The sequence below is a fragment of the Chiloscyllium plagiosum genome, unplaced genomic scaffold (assembly GCF_037043375.1).
Source record: "Chiloscyllium plagiosum isolate Xiang-an unplaced genomic scaffold, Cpla_swu_hap1 HiC_scaffold_12, whole genome shotgun sequence".
Taxonomy (NCBI): domain Eukaryota; kingdom Metazoa; phylum Chordata; class Chondrichthyes; order Orectolobiformes; family Hemiscylliidae; genus Chiloscyllium; species Chiloscyllium plagiosum.
Window position 1 is genome coordinate 49702248 of NW_028270150.1, and position 22789 is coordinate 49725036.

Here is a 22789-nt window from a genome sequence, read left to right on the forward strand (position 1 = left end):
TGGGGGAAAAAATCCTGTGGAAGAGAACTGGGTTTTTTTTTCCCTCCCTAAAGGCTCAGTCTGTCCTCGTATATTCCTAAATTCCATGGCTGCCAGCAATGATTTAATGATTAGCTGACATAAGATTGCCTGTTAAAGTGAGGAGGGATGGATTCTGTGTCAGGTTTTCTCCATTGACCAAAATTACCTGATGATGGGAAACATTAGGATTTTATATTGAAGTTTTCAGAGTTCACATAAGTTTAGCTTTCGAGTTCTTCCAAGTTTCTACTATTTCTTTGTAATGGACAGGAAACGGTTTTGATCCAAATCTGATTTTTGTTCTTAGGTAAGAGTAAGACAGAAGACCGAGCACCACCTCAGGAATATAACAAAGTGCCGCAAGGTAACGACCTACAGCTATCCTCAGTAATATTAAATCATCTTCCTGTCTTCAGTTTATGACATATATTTTTGATTCTATGTGCTTAGAAAATCGAGGAGAGTTGTCAGCTGCAACTGCACCCACAAAAAGTGAGTATATTACAGACCTTATGAAGTAATTGTTGCAGGTTACTTTCTTAATTATCTTCTCAAATACTGGACTACGCCCAGCTATCTATGTAAGGATGGGTAAGGTAAGACTCCAGGCATTTCTGAAAGAATTTCTGTACTACTTCTCAAAGATGTGTTTGCGTGGAGTGTGGCACAGTGGCTCAGTGGTTGGCACTGCCGCCTCACTGCGCCAGAGACCTGGGTACGATTCCCACCTCGGGCAACTGTGTCTGTGGAGTTTGCACATTCTCCCCGTGGCTGCATGGGTTTCCTCCGGGTGCTCAGGTTTCCTCCCACAATCCAAAGATGTGCAGGCTATGTGAATTGGCCATGTTAAATTGCCCATAATGTCAGGTGCATTAGTCAGGGGTAAATGTTGGGTAGGGGAATGGGTCTGGGTGGGTTACTCTTCAGAGGGTCAGTATGGACTTGTTCGGTCGAAGGGCCTGTTTCAATACTGTAGGTAATCTAAAATCTATCTAGTACAGGGAAAGTTGCAGAACAGAAGCCATTTGGCCCATTCAACCTGTGCTGGCTCCTTGAAAGAGCTGTCAAATTTAGATACAAACCACAGCTCTTTTCCCACTGAAAATTAGTTCCATTGAAATATATGTTTAGCTGCCTTTAGAAAGCTCCCCCAAGATCTGATTCCATCACCTCTTCATGTATTACATTCCAGCAACATAACTCTCATTGTGAAAGGAAATTCTCCTCATTTCCTCTCTTATTCTTTTCAAAAAATGGAAAGTTTCTCCATACTCACTGAATGGAGATCTTTTAATGTCTCTATTAGGTCTCTCTTCCCTCAATCTTATCTGTTTTTGTCACGAGTAGCATCAGCTGATTCAGTCTTGTTCAATAGGAGTCTGATAAGATATCCAATGTCTGTAACAAATATAGTTTCATAAGTTAAGATTTTTGGTTTGTTATAATTTAGACTTATGGATAAGTATTGTAGTCAGAAAAGTGAAATAATTTAGCTATTTGTTTCTAGGATTCATCAGGGTTTGATGCACGCATGTGCATCATTTACTTTAGGTGGGAAAAAATTTGGAAGATGCTGTTGAGGAGCTTTTGCAGGTTCCTGCAATACATCGTGTTCATGGTACAAATTGCTGCCATGATACACCTGCTAACTAATTACTATGTCATCATATTTTATACCATTCCTGACTTTGAAATTATGTTCCCTACATCTTTTTTTAATTTGTACATCGCAAAGTCCCACAAAGAGCAACAAAATAATTTTTTGTTTGTTAGATTGTCTGGTTTAGGAAAAAGGTTGGTCAGGATTTCAAAAATGCTCCAGGCTCTTGAAACAATGCTATACAATCCTTTGAATCATGTAGTGTCACAGTGAAAAGACGTCAGATCTAACAGAGTAGGGCTTGCCCTTCAGTGCAATACTGTACCTGAATAGTTTGCTCGTGTTTCAGGATGGAGCTTGAACGTACAATTTTCCACCAAGGCAAATGATTGCTGCCACTGAGTCAAAAACAAATTGTACTACTTGTTTTGGCACCTTGGAACTTTGAGGGTGCCAACTTGAGCCAGAACACAGTTCTCCAAGATCCGTCTGAATAGGGATTCTTAGCCTTTATTTTTCTCTGGCTTTATTAAGACCATAAGATGTAGGAGCAAAAGTTTGGCATTTAGCAAATTGAGTCTGCTCTGCCATTCAGTTAAATTGTGATTGATCTAATAAACCTAAACTCCACTTTCCTGCCTTTTTCCCATAACGCTTGATTCCCTTCCTGATTAAAAATCTATCTTATCTCAGCCTTGAATCCATTTGAAGGCCCAGCCAAAAATATGCAACCTCTTATTCTGAGATTATAACCTTTTTTGTTCTAGACTCTCCTAAAATAAGAAACAATCTTTACATGTCTACCCTGTCAAGTCCCCAAAAGGTCTTGTATGTTTCAGTAAGGTCATCTCTCATTCTTCTACATTTCAACAAGTACAGGCATAATCTACTCAACCTGTCCTCATTAGGGTGTCCTTCAATACTTGGTATTCATGTGGTGAACCCTTTGGACTGCCTCCAATGTGGATATATATTTCCTTAGATAAGGGACCCAAACTGTTCACAGTATTCCAGCTGCAGTCTAACTAGTGCTGGAAATGTGTTGCTGGAAAAGCGCAGCAAGTCAGGCAGCATCCAGGGAACAGGAGAATCGACGTTTCGGGCATAAGCCCTTCTTCAGGAATGTGATTCCTGAAGAAGGGCTTATGCCCGAAACGTCGATTCTCCTGTTCCCTGGATGCTGCCTGACCTGCTGCGCTTTTCCAGCAACATATTTCCAGCTCTGATCTCCAGCATCTGCAGACCTCACTTTCTCCTGCAGTCTAACTAGTGTCTTGTATAGTTTAGCAAAACCTCCCTACTCTCCACTCCGTTCCCTTTGAAATAAAGGCCAATATTCCATTTGGTTTCCCTATTACCCACCGATCTTGATTGCTAGCTTTTTGTGATTCATGGACAAAAACGTGCAAATCCCTCATTTCTCTAGAGTTCTTCAGTCTTTCTCCATTTAAGTAGTGCTTATTAGCCCGAGATTGCTAAGGCCAGGTAGAGGTGTAGTAAGCGTGTCTTGTTCCTTGTCATTCTGTTTGCATTCCATTTTCTTATCTACATTCTGGTCCTCAGCAGTGTTATCTGAAAACGTAGCGTCAGTTTCACAAGTACGCTGATGACGCTCAGTTTAATATCACCAACATCTGTCAGTCCCTATGTTGTTGCTACACTCTCAAACTGCTTGTTGACATCTAGTCCCGTAAGATTAGAAATTTCCTCCGTGTAAATACTCAGAAAACTGAAGTCTTCAGTCTAGCCCCTGCAATTGTCATCATTCCCTGGCTACCAACTCCATCCTTCTGTCTGGTAACTGTCTGAGGCTGACAGTTTGTAACCTTGGTGTCATGTTGATTCTGAGTTGAGCTTCTCGCCACATCTGTGTCATCTCCAACAGTACTTGTATCAGTCTCTGTAACATTGTGCAACTCTGCTTCTACTGCAACCCTTATCTATCCCTTCATTATTTCCAGATGTGAATATTCAAGTGTTTCTAACCAGAATTCCAGATTCTAGCTTCTCCAAAGGTGAGGCTGCCCAAAGGTTTGCTGCCTAATTTACAGCAAGTCCCAGTCACCCATCTCTCTTTGCTGTTAATTAATCTGTCAATTTTAAATTCTGATTCTTGTTTTCACCTTTGTCACCCCTTGGCCTCATCCATCCCTATCTCTAGTAATCTCTACCTCTGCAGGCTAGAACCTGAGATTCCTGTTTCCTTTGAGGTCTGTGCTTGGGAATATCTTTTTTTTTGTTCTATTTATTGTCATGCTTTTGGCAGTCAAAAACTATCCCTTACCTAACTCTTTCTTCTAATAGCTGCCATATTCATTTTCTAATTGTCTATGTCTCCCTTTCCTGCTTTAAACTCATTTTAAAAACTAGCATTATGACTAAGCTTTTAGTATCCAATCAACCTGTTCAGAGGTAGTGTTACTACTGTTGTGTCACAAGGGCCCTTTGGGTTTGTTGTTTAATCCATAATTTGTAAAGATTTTTTTTTAATTTTAACTTACTTATTTTTCTCATCAACCTGTTTCAGAGACTTTATTACACACCTCTAGTGCAGGCAGGACTTGAATGTGGCCTTCCCAGTCTGGGGTTGGGGACCCCAGCTGGTCAGACTATTGCCCGTTACCTGGAGAACTCCTATTCGATGAACTCCACAGGGAGATTAATTAGTGATTACCCCTACAAGGCCAATGGGGAAATCTCACATATCCTTTAGCAAACAGGCGTGCTGGAGTTGAACAGTACAGTTAAGTACAGAGGAACCTTGATATTCCGACATTTGATCAACCAAATTTCGGATGATCCGAGCAAGGTCACAAGGTCCCAATGCATGGCTAATTATGTTATCTGGCATTTGATTAACTGAAGAAAATATTCCCCTCCCGTGTCCTTTGGATAATCAAAGTTTCTCTATAAATGATGCACATGGATGCATCAAACACTGATGAATCCTAGAAGTGAACAGTTAAATCATTTCATTTTTCTGACTACAATACATAATATTCATAAATCCAAATTATAACAAAGCAAAAACCTTACCATATTAAACTATATTTATGTAACAAACATTGAATATCTTGTGAAAGATCTCCTATTGAATATGAAATTGTATTTTATTCCATGATCTATTTAGCAGCCTTCTAAGAGCTGGAAGAACTGTTGAAGAGGCTGTTTTTTTTTCTCCTGGAGCATCAGTCTGTCATAAAGATGTACAGCATAGAAACAAACCCTTCAGTCCAACCCTTCCACGCCAACCAGATATCCCAACCCAATCTAGTCTCACCTGCCAGCACCCAGCCCATAAACCTCCCAACCCTTCCTATTCATATACCCATCCAAATGCCTCTTAAATGTTGCAATTGTACCAGCCTCTGCCACCACATCCTCTGGCAGCTCAATCTGTACACGTACCACCCTCTGCGTGAAAATGTTGCCCCTTAGGTCTCTTTTATATCTTTCCCCTCTCACCCTAAACCTATGCCCTCTTGTTCTGGACTTAAAATCCATGACTACCTGCAATGGTATTTGGTGATTAACCGAATAAGATTGAATGTTATAGGGAGAAGGGGTTGATTCTGTATCAACATTTCTCCACTTCAGAAGTCAAGTGTTTCACTGTCATCAGTCATTCATGATAAATTATCACACTACATGACCAAGATTACCTGATGATGGGAAACCCAAGATTACTTGTATATGCACAATTTTGGGATTTTATAATGACATTTTCAGATTACATGCAAGTTTAGCTTTCTGATTGTTTCAATTTTCTAGTATTTATTTGTAATTGACATGACAGTTTTGATGCAAATCTTTTTTTTCCTTAGGTAACAATGAGTCAGAAGAGAGAGCATCAGATCTGCAAAATTATTGTGAAGAGTCCTTGCAAGGTAACAACCTACAGCTATCCTCAGTAATGTTAAATCATCTTCCTATCTTCTGTTTGTGACATTATATTTGATTCTATTTGCTTAGAAAATCGAGAAGAGTCAACAGTTGAAAATCCCTCCACACAAAGTGAGTATATTACAGACCTTACTGAGTAATTGTTTGTTGTTGGTTACTTTCTCAATTATCTTCTGAAAATACTGGACTAAGCCCAGCTGTATCTGTAAGTATGGGTAGGGTAAGTCTTCAGGCATTTCTGAAAGAACTTCTGTATTTCTTCTCAAAGATGTGTTTGTGTGATATCCATTGAGAATACACTTCTGAAATGGAGAAAAGCTGATACAAAATCAACCACTCCTCCCGATAACATTCAATGTTATGCTGGTTAATCACCGAATACCATTGCTGGTAGACATGGAAATTAAGAAAATGCAAGGACAGACTGAGGCTCTGGGAGGAAAAAGAAAGCCAGGACACAAGCCATTTGGCCCATTCAACCTGTTTTGGCTCCTTGAAAGAGCTGTCAAATTTAGATACAAATCACAGCTCTTTTCACACTGAAAATTAGTTCCCTTGAAATATATGTTCAGCTGCCTTTAGAAAGCTCCCACGAGATCTGGTTCCATCACCTCTTCATGTATTACATTCCAGCAACATAACTCTCATTGTGAAAGGAAATTCTCCTCATTTCCTCTCTCTTCAAAAAAATGGTAACTTCCTCCATACCCACTGTGTGGAGACCTTTTAATGCCTCTATTCGGTCTCTTTTCTCTCGATCTTATCTGTTTTTGTCGGGAATGACATCAGCTCATTCAATCTTGACCGCATCATTGGTGTTTTGGCAAATCCTCTCTGATGAAGGGTCCTTCCTGAAATGTCGACTCTCATGCTGTTCTGATGCTGCTTGACCTGCTGTTCCTTTTTCTAGCTCCACATTTTACCAATTCTGACTTCCCAGCACATACAATCCTCCCTATCTCCAAATCTTCTCTGTACCCTTTCTCACTCCTGGCCAACCTTCTGGAATTATGGCTCTCTGAATTCTACCCAGCACTTCACCTGAAGCCAAACCAGTTTTGAAGATTTAGCACAAGTTTCTTGTTTTGGTATTCAATGCCCTTATTTACCATATTATCAATTGCCCTGTGTCTTAAAGTTTTGTGACTATTTCCACCTTCCCTAGCCCTACTCAAAACATCTACCTTTGAACTCCTTAAAACTAGTACCATTTAGGTGTTGATACCTCTCCATTGTTCTCCATCATATCACACTTGATTGTATTCAGTCACATCCCCACTCATCCATCCTTCTGATCTATCTGTTGTCCAGAATTCTGCTTCTATCCTTGTTTTAATCTGTTCATGAAATACAGATGTCTGTGCCAAGGCTAATCCCTAATTTCCCTTAAATAGATGACTGTGTTCTGCCTCGTGATCCTCTGCAATCTGTTCGATATAGCTGTATTCACATTACTATTTGTCAGCAAATTACAGGGTAAGGCCTAGCGACCGTGAAGGATTAGATTAGATTAGATTAGATTAGATTAGATTCTCTACAGTGTGGAGACAGGCCCTTCAGCCCAACCAGTCCACACCGACCCTCCAAAGACTAACCCACCCAGACCCAATTCCCTCTGACTAATGCACCTAACACTATGGGCAATTTAGCATGGCCAATTCACCTGATCTGCACATCTTTGGACTGTGGGAGGAAACCGGAGCACACGGAGAAAACCCACACAGACACTGGGAGAATGTGCAAAGTCCACACAAATAGTTGCCTGAGGCTGGAATCGAACCTGGGACCCTGGTGCTGTGAGGCAGTAGTGCTAACCACTGACCACTGTGCCACCCCTATAACATTCGAATCTTATGCCGGTTAATCACCGAATACCATTACTGGTAGTCACGGATTTTAGGAAAATATAAGGGCAGACTGACGCTTTAGGAGGCAAAAAGTCCAGCCCACTTCCACAGTTCTTCCAGCTCTTTGAAGGCTGCTAAGTAGATCATGAAATAAAATACAATTTCATATTCAATAGGAGATGTTTCACAAGATATCCAATATAGTTGAGTATGGTAAGGTTTCTGCTTTCAGTTATAATTTGGACTTATGGATATTATGTATTGTAGTCAGAAAAATGAAATGATTTAGATATTCATTTCTAGGATTCATCAGTGTTTGATGCATCCTGTGCATCATTTACTTAACTGTACTGTTCTACTCCAGCATGTTGGATCTCTGCTTATTTGCTAAAAGATGTGTGTGATAACCCTTACATGGCCCATAGGGGATCACTAATTAATCTTCCTGTGAAGTTCGTGCTCCATTGCATTTGTGGTCCTCAATCAGTCTATTGATTGTGGTCACTATTTTGAGAAAAGTTAAATCTACAAAAACTTTGAGAGTTGCTGCATTTTATGTAGAGTACTGTCCTTTATTTGTTTACAGGTGAACCTAAGAATATTGATGAATGCGCTGAGAAAGCTGTTGGATCCTAATGGTACAATGTATGTAACCACTTCGGCTGATACTGAATAAGATGGAGAATGAAAGACTACCTCCACAGAAGAACTGTAACTGTCAGTGATGCTGGAATACTTTGTTACCAAGTGCTGGTATAAGCCACTATATTGAGATTAACAACTAATTTGCATCTACCATTCTTACCTTGTGAAAAAGAAATGGGCTAACTGTGTTGCTGTTGCCAAGATTATGGTCCAGCCGTTTTATGGCATTTACAATTTGTGGACTTTTTTATTAGGCCAAAAGAACTGGAACACTTTCCTTTGTCAGATGTGTCTCTGGCAAGGTCGGCATTTTATTTGGTTAACTCTAATTGCCATTGAGCTTGCTTGGTTATTATAGAAGGCAGCAAGGAGTCAACTATGTTGCTGTGGATCTGAAGTTAAGTTGGCCAGATTGAATAAGTTTGGCAGATAGGTGAACTAGATGGGTTTTTTGTAATAATCAATTATAGTTTTGTGACCTCCATAAATGAGATTAGTTTTCAATTCTAGATTTATTAAGTATAGAATTTGAACCCATCTCCTGGGTCTCTAGGTTACTATTCCATGTCATTTGCCACCACGCCATCATCTTCCCTCATTTAAAAAAAAAATGAACTAGACTTGCATCAAACAAATGAACTCCCCAAAATGCCACCTACGTCATACATACCTGAAAGTCTCAACTTCTTCTGTTTCTGGTTTATGGTGAATTAATTTGTTGCAGCAGTGATCATGCTAAAGTTATTTTAACCGGTCTGAGAAAGGAACAAAAGATTAGATCTGTGGATCAGAAGACACGACAGAGAGATTTTGACACTCAAAGCAACACTAACACAAGGTAGCACTTTCAGGTGGTGATGGAAGAGAATTCACGAGCTGAGAGCCAAACATGGACATTCAGGTCATCTTCAGTTTGACATTTGTGAAGACAAACTTCAACAGTGTTTATTCTCTATTTATCATTTTACTGAAGAAAATTATTTTGAATTTTTTAGAGCAACAATTAAACTATGGCAATAAGTGTCATGATTATGTATCATAACCATGAATTACCAACGGATATATTTAACATTTTAAGAAGAAAATATGTTTTTATGAAAGTAAGACATACAAGCCAAAGATGGAAGGCTATATAACATCAGTGGCAGGCTGGAATCTTGTGGCTATGGAATGTTGCATCTGAAGAGTGTCAAGAGAACTTCAAACAGCAACACTTAAAAGGGAGGTGCATTCAAAAAGTGTGATCTGTCGGTTATGATCCAGACTGCAAACATTCTCATATACAGCACAGAAACAGACCTTTCAGTCCAACTAGTCCATTTCAACCAGGTTTCCCAAACTAAAATAGTCCCACTTACTGGCATTTAGTCCATATCATATGAGGTGAAGAAAGGCATTTCTGGTTGAAAGACACATTGCAATTTATTCTTTCATGAATACAAAAGAAAGGATGTTCTAAAGAAGTTGTCAGCAAAACTAGTCTTGAAGGAAAGTGGACAAATTATTTCAACTAACTTCAGAACCAAGTATCTCCAATCAACTGTTCTACAGCTAACGTCAGCACCATTGGAATCATCTACCTTAATTGTTGCAGCATTTCACAATCTATTTGTATGGACAGGCAAGGACTGATCATCTCTTTTTGACTTGTGGACTCGCCTCTAATTTCTAACCTGTGTATGTATCATATTTCAATATTCTTTCCTGTATCTTATTAGTTAATCGACTAACTCTTTAACTCAAGAACACATTGTTAATTTAGCTTCTTTGAAAACATGGGTACGTTTGGGAAAAGATGTGCACTAGAGGAGGGATCCTTTCTAAATTAACCTCATTCGTAGAGATGTACAGCACGGGAACAGACCATTCGGTCCAAATCATCCATGCCGACCAGATACCCTAACCTAATCTAGTCCCATTTGCCAGCACTCTGCCCATATCCCTCTAAACCCTTCCTATTCATATACCCATCCAAATGGCTTGCAAATGTTGTAATTGTACTAGCCTCTACCACTTCCTCTGGCAGCTCATTCCATACACGCACCATCCTCTGTGTGAAATGTGTTCTCCACTCTCCCACCCCCCCCCCCCCCCCCCCCGCATCGAGGGCCGAAGGGCCTGTACTGTTCTATGTTTTTTTTTTAAGACGAGTGATTTGATACAGTAGGCAATTTTATTTTTAAATTTTTGGAATTGAATTTTAAACTACAAAATATTCCATGATGGAAAGAATTGGAGAGTGTAATTTTACATCTACGTATTTTTACTTTATGACCTGGAAATATATTACTGTTCTTTCATTGTCACTTGGTCAAAATGAGGGCATTGCGGGTCCACAATGAAGGCAGCTCACTACCACCTTCTCAAGTGCAACTAGGGATGGCCAATACAAACTAGCTTGCCAACAATGCCCATGTCCAATGACCAAATTTTAAAAATGTTAAGATGTTTATTAAACCTAGCCAAAATTGCATTTTTTAAAATTGACATATAAGTTATGTTGTGAACGGACTTGTCATTGTTTAGTGTTACAACTTGCAGATAACATGAGAATAAAGTGACTTTTGCTGAAATTATGCACAGAAGACCAGAATTACTTTTTGAAATATAGTATTAACTTGCAGTTTGTTTTAAATCCTATTTTACTGCCTTCATTTGAAGCAAGTTTAATTAATTCATGGTAATATTGGTGTCACTGGCTAGGTCTGCATTTATTGTGCATCCCTAACTGCCGAGACAGCAATTAAGAGTCAACCATATTACTGTAGACCTGGAGTTGCATGTAGGACAGACCAGGTAGTGATGGTAGATTCCCTTCCTTGAAATAAGCCAAATGGGTTTTTAACAACTATCAACAGTGGTTACACAGATGACATCGGGCTGGCTTTTTATTCTCAACTTCTGTTGAGTTCAAATTATACCATCTGCCGTGGTAGGATTTGAACTCGTGTCTCCAGGTCATGAACCCAGGCTTCTGGATTTTTAGTTCAGTGACATTGCTACAACACCCACTTCCTATCTAACCTTGGGTTTTTGACTTTGCTGTGTTGACAAACTCTAAACCAGTGCCACAACACACACAGGTTTGTAGCAGTTTTCTAGTTTGCAGATGAGTTATGAATCCTTTCCGATGCTGGTTGCTGGCCTCTTCTATTGAGAAAAAGCCAAAGGGCAGTGTGGAAACTGGACACAAAGGGAGAATACTTCATGTGGATTCTTAAGTAACTGAGTTTTTAGTCAATCAAAAACTGTTAAAAACAGAACATGAAAGTGCTTTTTTTAAGAAAACCTAGTTTCATACGACTGAAACTGCAAAAGTACAGAACTGACCATTTTGTAGCCAAAAATGACTGCATTGAAGTAGTTGAAACCTATATTTGCCAAGTACCACTACTGATATTTTCTATTTTATTTAATTTTATTTTCATGCATGCTTGCTTTCTGGAAAAAATGTGAATATATCTTTTTACTTTATTGGTTAAGAATAAATAAAGCAATACGAAAGATGGTAGTTTCAGTTGTGTTGTAGCGAATTTGGTACATCTATTTTGCTTGTGTTCATAATGTTTTCTGCGCATTTTGCATAACATAAACCAGTTAACTACAGCTATATGCTTCAGAGTTATGGGACAAAAAATCACGCTGGCATCGAGTGGGCTAGCATTACAGTACAATTTATTTCACAGACTTATAGTTGTTTCACACACAGTTGTAGGGAGGAAACAATAGAAAACTATTTGGCATTAGCAGTACATACATACTGCAGGAACCAGAACTTCCTTATGATAACAGGCCCAAACACTGCTACTGACAATAGTGCTAAAATAGCAGGGCGAAAGAGAAAAAGCCTCATTGTAATCATACAGGAAGAACTCCCTGCATTAATTGGTTAAAAAATGGATTCCATCCCATCCAGCAAGAATATTTACATCAGTTAAGTATGTACTTCCAGATTTCACAAGTATACCCTTCAAGTGTCCTGTGGGCTTCAAATTCTACCTGCTCCAGAGGTGTGTCATAACCTCTGAAGAGGTTAATTAAGAGGTAGAAAGTGAGGGCTGCAGATGCTGGAGATCAGAGCTGAAAATATGTTGCTGGAAAAGCGCAGCAGGTCAGGCAGCATCCAAGGAACAGGAGAATCTACGTTTCGGGCATAAGCCCTTCTGGGTTTATAAAATCATGAGGGGCTTGGATTGGGTCTATAGTGAAGGTCCTTTCCCTGGTTGAGAGTCCAGAACTAGAGGGCATTAGCCTAAGGGAAAGATTTAAAAGGGACTCGAGTCAACATTTTCATGCAGAGTGTGGTGCGTGTACAGAATGATCTGCTAGAGGAAGTAGTGGAGGCTGGTACAATTTCAACATTTAAAAGGCACCTGGATGGATACATGATTAGGAAGGGTTTGGAGGGATATAGGCCAAGTGCTGGCAAATGGGACTAGATTAATTTATGATGTTTGGTTGGCATAGACAAGTTGGACTGGAGGGTCTGATTTCCTGTTGCATATATCTACGACTCTAATATCTACCCTTGAAATGCAAATTATGCTTAATTTTTGAAAATTGAATTAACTCTAGATGTGTTAAGGTAAAAACTGCAGATGCTGGAAACCAGATTTTAGATTAGTGGTGCTGGAAGAGCACAGCAGTTCAGGCAGCATGCTGCTCCTCAGATGTTACCTGAACTGCTGAGCTCTTCCAGCACCACTAATCCAAAATCTAGTTGTGTTAAACTGAGAGTTGGGATTCTAGATGTAGGTTTGCTCGCTGAGTTGAAAGGTTCATTTTCAGACATTTCGTCACCATACTAGATAACATCTTCAGTGAGCCTCTGAATGAAGCACTGGTGGTGTAGCCTGCTTTCTATTTATATGTTTGAGTTTCCTTGGGCTGGAGATGTCATTTCCTTTGGTGACATCATTTCTCATGGTGATGTCATTTCCTTTTTTTCACAGGGGTGCTAAATGGGATCGAAGTCAATGTGTTTGTTGATTAGAGTTCTGGTTGGAATGCCATGCTTCTAGGAATTCTCGTGCATGTCTCTGTTTGGCTTGTCCTGGGATGGATGTGTTGTCCCAGTCAAAGTGGTGTCCTTCCTCATGTAAGGATACTAGTGAGAGTGGGTCATGTCATTTTGTGGCTAGTTGATGTTCATGTATCCTGGGGGCTAGTTTTCTGCCTGTTTGTCACAGTTCTTGCAAGGTATTTTGTAAATGGCATTAGTTTTGCTTGTTGCCTGTATCGGGTCTTTCAAGTTCATTAGCTGCTGCTTTAGTGTGTTGGTGGGTTTGAGTAGGGGTCTGGGTAGGCTGGCAGTCATTTCCAAGATGTCTTTGATCTAGGGGAGAGTGGCTAGGATTTCTGGACCCCTTGGCATCATGGTGACCCACATCATGGGACAACACACCCCTCCTAGGACAACCCAAACAGAGACACACTTGAGAATTCCTCGAAGCATGGCAGTCCAACCGGAAGTCTATCAATAAACACATTGACTTGGATCCCATTTACCACACCCTGAGAAAAAGAATGAGAAAATTACATCACTATAGGAAATGATGTCACCACAGGAAATTACATCACCAACCCTAGGCAACTCAAACATATAAGTAGAAAGCGGGCTACACCGCCAGTGCTTCATTTGGAGGCTCACTGAAGATGTTACCTAGTATGGTGACAAAACATCTGAAAACTAACCTTTCAGCTTAGCAAAAAAAACCAACATCCAGAACCTCAAAGTGAGCTACAAATCTCAAAAGTAGCTGTGAGTTGGGGTGTTCTATTAACAAGGCAGATTTCAGGCTAAGACAGCTGCAATACATTGCATATGGAAAATACATTAATATCCATACGAATAGATTTTTCATAGTGTCATACAGCATGGAAACAGAATCTTTGGTCCAACCAGTCCATGCCGACCATAACATTAAAGAGAATCGTTGAGAAATCCACCAACTATGTGCATAAATCTCAAGCTCACAAGTTAGTATATACTGTACTTGATAGACAACCATGCACAATTTGTGGTTCCAAAACAAAATCCAAATTGCAACTTGCAGAATGCTGGAGGTTCAATGCTGTTGGAACTGTGGTACTATTGTTAAGGCATCAAGGAATTATCAGCTATGTCTGTGTATCCAAAATTAATAAAGATTGCTGGCCAAAAATCCAATACCACAGATCTACCCAAACCATTCCAAAAACATTGAGTTCCATGAGAAAGGGTTTTCCATGATCCATGATTATCTTGAAGCATTTTTAGCAATTACTTTTAATTTTGATGTATCATCACTGTTAAAGAATGGAAAAAAGCAGTTAATTTGTACATTACAGACCCCCTCAAGTGGCAATGTAAAAGCGATCAGAAAATCTGTTTGTGGTGTTAGTTGAGAAATGAACATTGACCATAACACCAGACATAACATTCTGCTTTTCTTTTAAATGGTATTGTAGGATCTTTTACATCCACCCAAGCAAGCTCATGGGGTCTCATAACCAAAGGAGTGTCATATCAGATTCAAAACATTACCTTGATTTCTGTCTCCATGGATGTTGCCAGTCCTGCTGAGTTTCTCCAGCATTTTATATTTTTAATTTGGATTTTCAGCCCCAGCAGCATTTTGTTTTCTGCTGATTGTCAGACAGCTTAGGGTAAATTTTTGGAAACTTAGTGATAGAACCAAGAAGGTACTAGAATTACAAGACCTGCCCCAAACACAACCAAGCCATTAAAATAAAACAACTGTGGATGCTGGAAATCTGAAACAAAAACAAAGTACTGGAGAAACTCACCAGGTCTTGCAGCAACTGTACAGAGAAAAATCAAGTTAATGTTTTGACTTGAAGATTTGAAAGTTGGTCTCTTAAATCTGAAATGCAAGCCAAGTTCTGATTAATGGGGGCGAGGGTCTCTTCACGTTCTTCATTTAAAAATGATTGCAAAAATAGGACTTAACGTAATTCAGAAATTCAAAGACCATAATTTTACACCATTTGAGACTCATTTGGCAATGCAAGATCACATTTATACTGAAGATATTGTTTTAAAGTAACTTTGCTCTATATTTAACTGAAGTGATAAATAGTTCGGCAGTAAAAATAGAAAGTGCAGGAGAAACTTATTATTAGGTCTGGCAGCATCTGCAATGAGAAAAGCAGAGATAATGTCTGGAGTTCAATGACCCCTTTTGTCAGAATCTTGGTTTCACACATGACTCTTTCTCTTCTTCGCCTTCATTTACTAGCAATCTCCTTGTCACATTCTTCTGTCATGTGCCTCCACAACTATAAACCATTTGTCACGTCACTGAACTCAAAACACTAACTCTGTTTTAACATCCCAACATGAGAACAGTGGAATGTGGATGATGGAATTCTAAAAGGAAAAAACAAAGAGAAAACAGGAAATTAACGCGTAAAGTTGGATTTTGCCTGTCTCTCTACAGATGCTACCAGACATGTGAAATGTTACCACCATTTTCAGTTAAGTTTACAAGATTCTTCAGCTTACTGCAACAGTCTGATGGACTTTCATCTTTCATTTCAGGAGTGTTAAATATATGTGAAACACTTGGATTTCCTCTGGGTGCTCCAGTTTCCTCCCACAATACAAAGATGTGCAGGCTAGATGAATTCACCATGCTAAATTGCCCATACTGTTCAGGGATGTGTAGGTTAGGTGCATTAGTCAGGGGTAAATGTAGAGTAATAGAGCAGGGGAATGGGTCTGGGTGGGTTGCTCTTCGGAGGGACAATGTGGACTTTGGGCCGAAGGGCCTGTTTCCACACTGTAAAGATTTATGATTCTATGGATTCTATAATTCTGACAAGTGAGTGTGCAATATATTGTAGTTGTGCTGTTGTCCCTTAAATGTCAGGACTTAGACTCCTTACTGTCCCACTTAGGATTTATATTGTGATTCAGGAGAAGTAGCAGCCATGTAGCAACCTTACTCCTCATCAAACTCACCACCATTAATACATCTGCCTGGAAGGATAGTGCAAGTGGTTAGTCACAGTGTATAGTTGATCAGGAGCAAGGAAGGTCTTCTTGTAGAATAAAGACACGTTCCTGCACAACTGTTAAAGTTGTGTCCATACTTCCACAACCCATATTTGTGGGATGTTACTTTCTAACCACAATAGGTTATGTATTATTTCACTGTATAGCTGCACTCTTTCATGAGAATGTGTCCAAAATCTACCCCATCATTAAAAAAATGAACAAAGGCCATCTTGATCAAATGAACCAGTGTTAAGTAATTGGCCCCCAGAATTTTATGGGATAGCTGCAGTAGTTCAGAAACTGATATTACAGATCTAGTATTAATCCAGAACTTAAAAAGAAAAATACATATTCACTTTGTTTTGAAACACAAGCCTTAACAACAGCAATTGTTGATAAAACAGTCAAGTTAACAGACCATATGATTACAACTCAATCCCAACATTAGTTTGTTCCCTAAATGATCCGATCTAAATTGCTTAATATTTCCAACATTGCCTGTTTCTTTTCATAGTCCCTGGCTTCTTGCCTTTAGTTTAAATGCGACTCATTCTAGATCATTTCTGTGAAGAAAATTATGGTTAGATATCGCCAAATGGTGAAACTAGTGTAAAAATACATGAGGTCATTGAGATAAAAACAGAAAGTGCTGTTTTGTCAGCTGTTCTGGCAATGGCTGTGGAAAGAGAAACAGAGTATTGTTTCAGGTTCTGCATTCAAGTGGCTGCAGTACTTTGAGTTCCATATTGAACGTATGAATTAGAAGCAGAAGTCAGCATCTGGCACTTGAAGCCTACTCTGCCATTCAATAAGATCATGGCTCATTTTCTTGTGATCTGAATTCCACATTCCCATCTGTCCTGATCACTTTTGATTCCTGTACCTAACAGGAATCGATCCACCTGCACTCAAAAATATTCAATGCCCCCATCTCCACTGCTGTTTGAGGCAGAGATCAAAGAAATACAGTCCACTGTGAGATAAATATCCCCAAATCTTTGTCCTGAAAGGGAGATCTCTAATTTTTTTAAAAATGGCTTGTAGTCCTGTACTGCATCACAATAGTAAACATCCTGTCACCCTGTCAATACCATTCAGGAGCTTACACTTAAATCGAAACACCCCTCACTTTACTAAATTTTAGTGAAAACAGTACTGCATATCCATCCATCCTTATTAGATAATGCACTCATTTTCAGGAATCAATGAACCACTTTAATACATTTAAAATTTTCCTCAATAAGGATATCAAAATTGCGCACAGTATTCAAGATGTGATTTCACCAAAGCCTTGTAGAATGCAAGTGTGACATCCTTATTGGTATCTTCAATTCCTCTTATAATAAAGGATAGTGTTACACTAGCTGTCTTAATCACTTACTTATATACTAAACTATTGTTTCTCCTGCACAAAAACACCCACTTTCCTCTGGAGTTTGAAATTCTGCAGTCTTTCTCTTTTTAAGTAATACTCTTCTTTTAATTGTTCCTGCCAAAGTGAACAATTGCAAACTTTCCAGTATTATACTCCATCTACCAAGTTTTTGTGCACTCAGTTAACCTATCCACATTAAGCTGCATCCTTGTTATGTCATTTTCATATCATACTTTCATGTCTATCTGTAAATTTAGCTGCCATGTCTCCAATCTCCTTATCTAAGTCATGGATATATATTGTCAACAACAGAGAGCCCAGCACAGTACCTCACTTGGCAATTCCTGCCAATATGAAGAAGACAATTTGTACATGCTTTCTGTCTTCTGCCAGCTACCTAAAGCTTTATCCATGGTAGCATGTTATTGCCAATATAAGCTCCTCTTTTGCACAATAACATTTTATGTGGTTTCTCGCCAATTGCCTTCTAGGTATCTAAATTCAGTATGTCATTGGCTCCCCTTTATCAACAGCATGTTACAAATTCAAAGATTTGTAATTAATTAATTACAGTGATTTCCCATTCAAAAAATCATGCTGAATCATCTGATTACTTTGAGGTTTCCCGAGAGCCAGCAATGTATCCTCTGTAATGAAGACAGAAGCAAAATATTTATTCATTGCCATCATCATCTCTTTCTTATCTACTATTACCTCCACATTCCCACCCTCTGGTGGACCAACAGTCACTTATACCGATGGAAACTCTTACTATCTGTTTTAACATTTCTAGTTAGCTTCCTCTTAGGTTTTAATTTATTCTTACTGATTAGTCTTTTTATCATTCTCTGCCATTCTTTATATTCTGGCTAGTCATCTGACCTGCCACTCACTTCTGTTTTTTCTTGAAGTTTAATGCTGCTGTTAACTTCTTTAGTTAGCCACAGTCAATGGGTGCACTCCTCCGAATTTTTATTTATAGCAGGAATGCATTTATTCTGTGTTCAAAGTTTGTGAGAAGATTTGTAGCTCGGGTGCTCGTTGTTGTGGTTCTGTTCGCCAAGCTGGGAATTTGTGTTGCAGACATTTCGTCCCCTGTCTAGGTGACATCCTCAGTGCTTGGGAGCCTCCTATGAAGCGCTTCTGTGATCTTTCCTCCGGCATTTGTACTGATTTGAATCTGCCACTTCCGGTTGTCAGTTCCAGCTGTCCGTTGCAGTTGTCGGTATATTGGGTCCAGGTCGATGTGCTTATTGATTGAATCTGTGGATGAGTGCCATGCCTCTAGGAATTCTCTGGCTGTTCTCTGTTTGGCTTGTCCTATAATAGTAGGTTGTCCCAGTCAAATTCATGTTGCTTGTCATCTGCGTGTGTGGCTACTAAGGATAGCTGGTCATGTCGTTTCGTGGCTAGTTGGTGTTCATGGATGAGGATCGTTAGCTGTCTTCCTGTTTGTCCTATGTAGTGTTTTGTGCCACACTACCATACATCAGGAGCATTTCAGAACTGACAGCCAGACTACTGCGACCACTAGGACTCATAACAGCACACAAACCAACAGCCACTCTCAGACAACAACTCACCAGAACGAAGGACCCGATACCCAGCATGAGCAAAACCAATGTAGTGTACAAAATCCCATGCAAGGACTGCACAAAACACTACATAGGACAAACAAGAAGACAGCTAACGATCCGCATCCATGAACACCAACTAGCCACGAAACGACACAACCAGCTATCCTTAGTAGCCACACACGCAGATGACAAGCAACATGAATTCGACTGGGACAACCTACTATTATAGGACAAGCCAAACAGAGAACAGCCAGAGAATTCCTAGAGGCATGGCACTCATCCACAGATTCAATCAATAAGCACATCGACCTGGACCCAATATACCGACCACTGCAACGGACAGCTGGAACTGACAACTGGAAGCGACAGATTCAAGCCACTACAAATGCCGGAGGAAAGATCACAGAAGCGCTTCACAGGAGGCTCCCAAGCACTGAGGATGTCACCTAGACAGGGGACGAAACGTCTGCAATAGTTGAGGACCATTCAGTAATTCAAAGTTATTTTAAAAATACAGAACCAATCAAATGTGGTTTTGTTTTTAACCCCCGATTCTCTAGTTGTAATGTTTACGGAACCAAGTCGAGTAGTGAGTTCAGAACCGGAACAAGGCAGTGACTGGAGCAAAGTAGCAAAGAGCCAAATGCCAGAGACATTCAGCAGGATAGTGAAGCCAGCACCAAAGCAGGGAATTGAGCCAAATGCTGGAGCAGGCGGTGACCAAAATACTGGTGCCAGGAGGCTGAACCCAGTGCAGGAACAGGACAGTGATCCCAGGGCTGGAGTGGGACAGTGAACTGAATGCTGGGAGGCATAGTGATCTGACTACCAGAGGGAAGCCAAGTGCCAGGAACCAGGATGTACATTTTTTTCTTCATTCATAGGATATGGGCTTTACTGGCTAGGCCAGCCTATTTATTGCCTATCCATAATTGCCAGGAAGGCAGTTAAGAGTCAACCACATTGCAGTGGGCCTGGGTTGCATGTAGGCCAGACCACATGATACATGAAACTCCCTAAAGCTCATGAGTGAACCAGATGGGTTTTTACACTAATCAGCAGTGACCATTACACATGTTTTCATTTCCAGATTTTTATAGAATTCAAGTTTTACCATTTGTGATGGTGGGATTCGAACCCATATCTGTTGGAGGCTAACTTCCTGTTTCTGCTGTGCATCAGTGATACCAGCGCCACCAACTTCCTGTACCAGAAAAGTGGCAGGAGATATTCCATTTTTGTTCTTATAGCTGAAGTATTTTGTCATTGTTATGGCCGTTGGGAAAGGGGTGAGTTACCTGTCAACAATTCAATCCTCTTTCTCTGAGTTCTTCTGAGTTCATTTCAAAAGCCAAGATAAAATTCATGAGACACATTTACTCTCTGGCACTCTGTAACTATCCCAATAATGTGCTCATGTGCACAGCCTTATTATGAAACCTTGTCACAGTATACTTATTGCACCACTTGGTGCAGTTTTATAGAGTGCTGTTCATGGCATAAATTATTAAAAACACAGGATTTAGTATTATCCTAGGATTGCAGTAGATATTCAGGTTCTTTCAATGCTCCCAGCTCCGCATTCATTATCACTGAGAAGGGCAAGATCAAAACAATCATGGGAATGTCTGGATATACAATTCACCTCTAAGTCTCACATGATCCTGAATTGAGTATATGTCGTTCTTTGACTGGAGAATTCTCTATTAAGCATGATTGTGGCTGCACCATCCCCTAAAGGACTGAAACAGTTCAATCTTAAAGCTCATTACAGCCTTTGCAGCATAATCGGGTAATAAATGTGATTGTTAGCGAGGACAAGAAAATAGAAATCTTTAGAGGCATTCCATCAAAGAAATCCTGCTGCAAACAGGAATTTGAGGAAATTGAATATTTGCTTCTGATACCCTGAAATGTAAAAGAGGTGGTTTTGATAGAATATCACCCACTCAAAAGTTTACCAATTCGGATTGTCTTGCACCAAGCCACTGTCAAGGTAATGGTGACCAGCTCAATGGGTGGACACTAGTCAGATCACAGAGATTTAACAGGCTGGAGTAGTGGCTTGGAATACTCTCAAAGTGGGGGTCTTAGTATAAGGATGGGCACTATTGAAAGCCTGGCCATTCAGCTGCTTGCCCTGACAGGATCTATCCAAATCCTATTGTCCTCACTCCACTTCAGTAGCATTAATACTGAGAATTGTGCACCTCCTGGATTTATTTACACAATAACCATGATATTATTGGGTGTCCCACAATAACCCTGAATATTTCACCAGGGTCAAGAGTGCAGTTTACTCACAAATTAGGATTCCCATTCCACATGCTTATTAGATTAGATTACTTACAGTGTGGAAACAGGCCCTTCGACCTGACAAGTCCACACCAACCCGCCGAAGCACAACCCACCCATATCCCTCCATTTACCCCTTCACCTAACACTACGGGCAATTTAGCATGGCCAATTCACCTAACCTGCACATCTTTGGACTGTGGGAGGAAACCGGAGCACCTGGAGGAAACCCACGCAGACACGGGGAGAATGTGCAAACTCCACACAGTCAGTCGCCTGAGGCAGGAATTGAACCTGGGTCTCTGTGAGGCAGCAGTGCTAACCGCTGTAGTAGAGTGGGCTTGAGAAATTTTGACAAAAGTGAGGACTGCAGATGCTAGAGGTTAGAGTCAAGAATGTGGTGCTAGCAAAGCACAGCAGGCCAAGCAGCATCTGTGGAGCAGGAGAATCAACATTTCAGACAAAAACCCTACATCAGGAAATTTTGGTTCTGGTTTGCACATGAGGAATGGCCACTTGATCAGGTTAGAATTAGGTTTACTGATGTTTTGCAACTCCTATTGCAGTTATTGAATAAGCACTTTCAGGGCAGGCAGAAGCAGAGGAAGTTCAGAGGCAGTCCTGAAATTTACACAATCCCATTTAACCATTTAACCATCTTACATTGTTGAGCATTATTTGCAAACCGAACTGATGGTTTAAGTTGACACTCAGGTTTGAGTACTGACTTATTCTTGTGAAGAAGCCTCTTGTCTCTTTATCTTTCAGTCTAAATCTTCGAAATGTGTAAATATTTGTTTGGTTGAATCATGAACGATTTCCAGTGACATCGTGAGAATCAGAATCTAGGGATTGGGTGTAACCACTAGTTGAAACTACTTCCTGGACTTGCTGAATCTAATCCAAACTGACAAGATGAAAATCTTCGCTTTTTGAATGAATCTGGGCGGTCTCCCAGCCCAATTCCCAACAGTTCTGAATCTACACCACAGATTGACAATAACTCTGTGTTAATTGGTATTAATGGGTAGAGCTTCTTCGGGGAGTGCATCAATAGGACTGTCACAACGCTCAAAAGTCCAAAACTGTAACAGTTTTTTTGGCTGCAGCTGCAAATTCAGGAAGGAATAGTTAGCAAATCAGAAGGTTTTTATTAGGTGAAGTACATTAAACATAAGGTGAATAGTATCCAGGTATATTCTTTTCTTGTCAAATTGCACATCACATAACACTAACACATCAATTACCTGACCCATATACACACAGATACTTAATAAACTGATGGACAGTTTCATCAACAGTGCTATCAACCAGCATCTGCTGAGCAATATCTTGCTCATTGATGCCCAGTTTGGTTTCCGCCAGGACCACCCCAGCTCCTGCCCTCAGTACAGCCTAGGTTCAAATATGGACAAAAGATCTGAATTCTAGAAGTTACTGGAGATCAGTCAGCTCCAGAACATCTCTGCAGGAGTTCTTTGGGGTAGTCAGAAGGTCAGAAGTAGGAATGTTGGCCAATGATTG

The 22789-nt window shown here is 40.0% G+C and overlaps 1 protein-coding gene across 1 annotated transcript in view; it reads left to right on the top strand.

Moving 5' to 3' along the window:
* Nucleotides 1-11527, top strand: part of LOC122555503 (lymphocyte function-associated antigen 3-like) — a 46346-nt gene extending 34819 nt beyond the window's left edge. Inside the window, exons 5-9 of the mRNA XM_087992800.1 lie at nt 329-385; nt 472-513; nt 5446-5508; nt 5594-5635; nt 7958-11527. Of these exons, the coding sequence (XP_087848926.1) occupies nt 329-385; nt 472-513; nt 5446-5508; nt 5594-5635; nt 7958-8007 (254 nt within the window). The 3' untranslated portion in view covers nt 8008-11527. The remainder of the gene's footprint in view (nt 1-328; nt 386-471; nt 514-5445; nt 5509-5593; nt 5636-7957) is intronic.
* Nucleotides 11528-22789: the final 11262 nt, after the last annotated feature.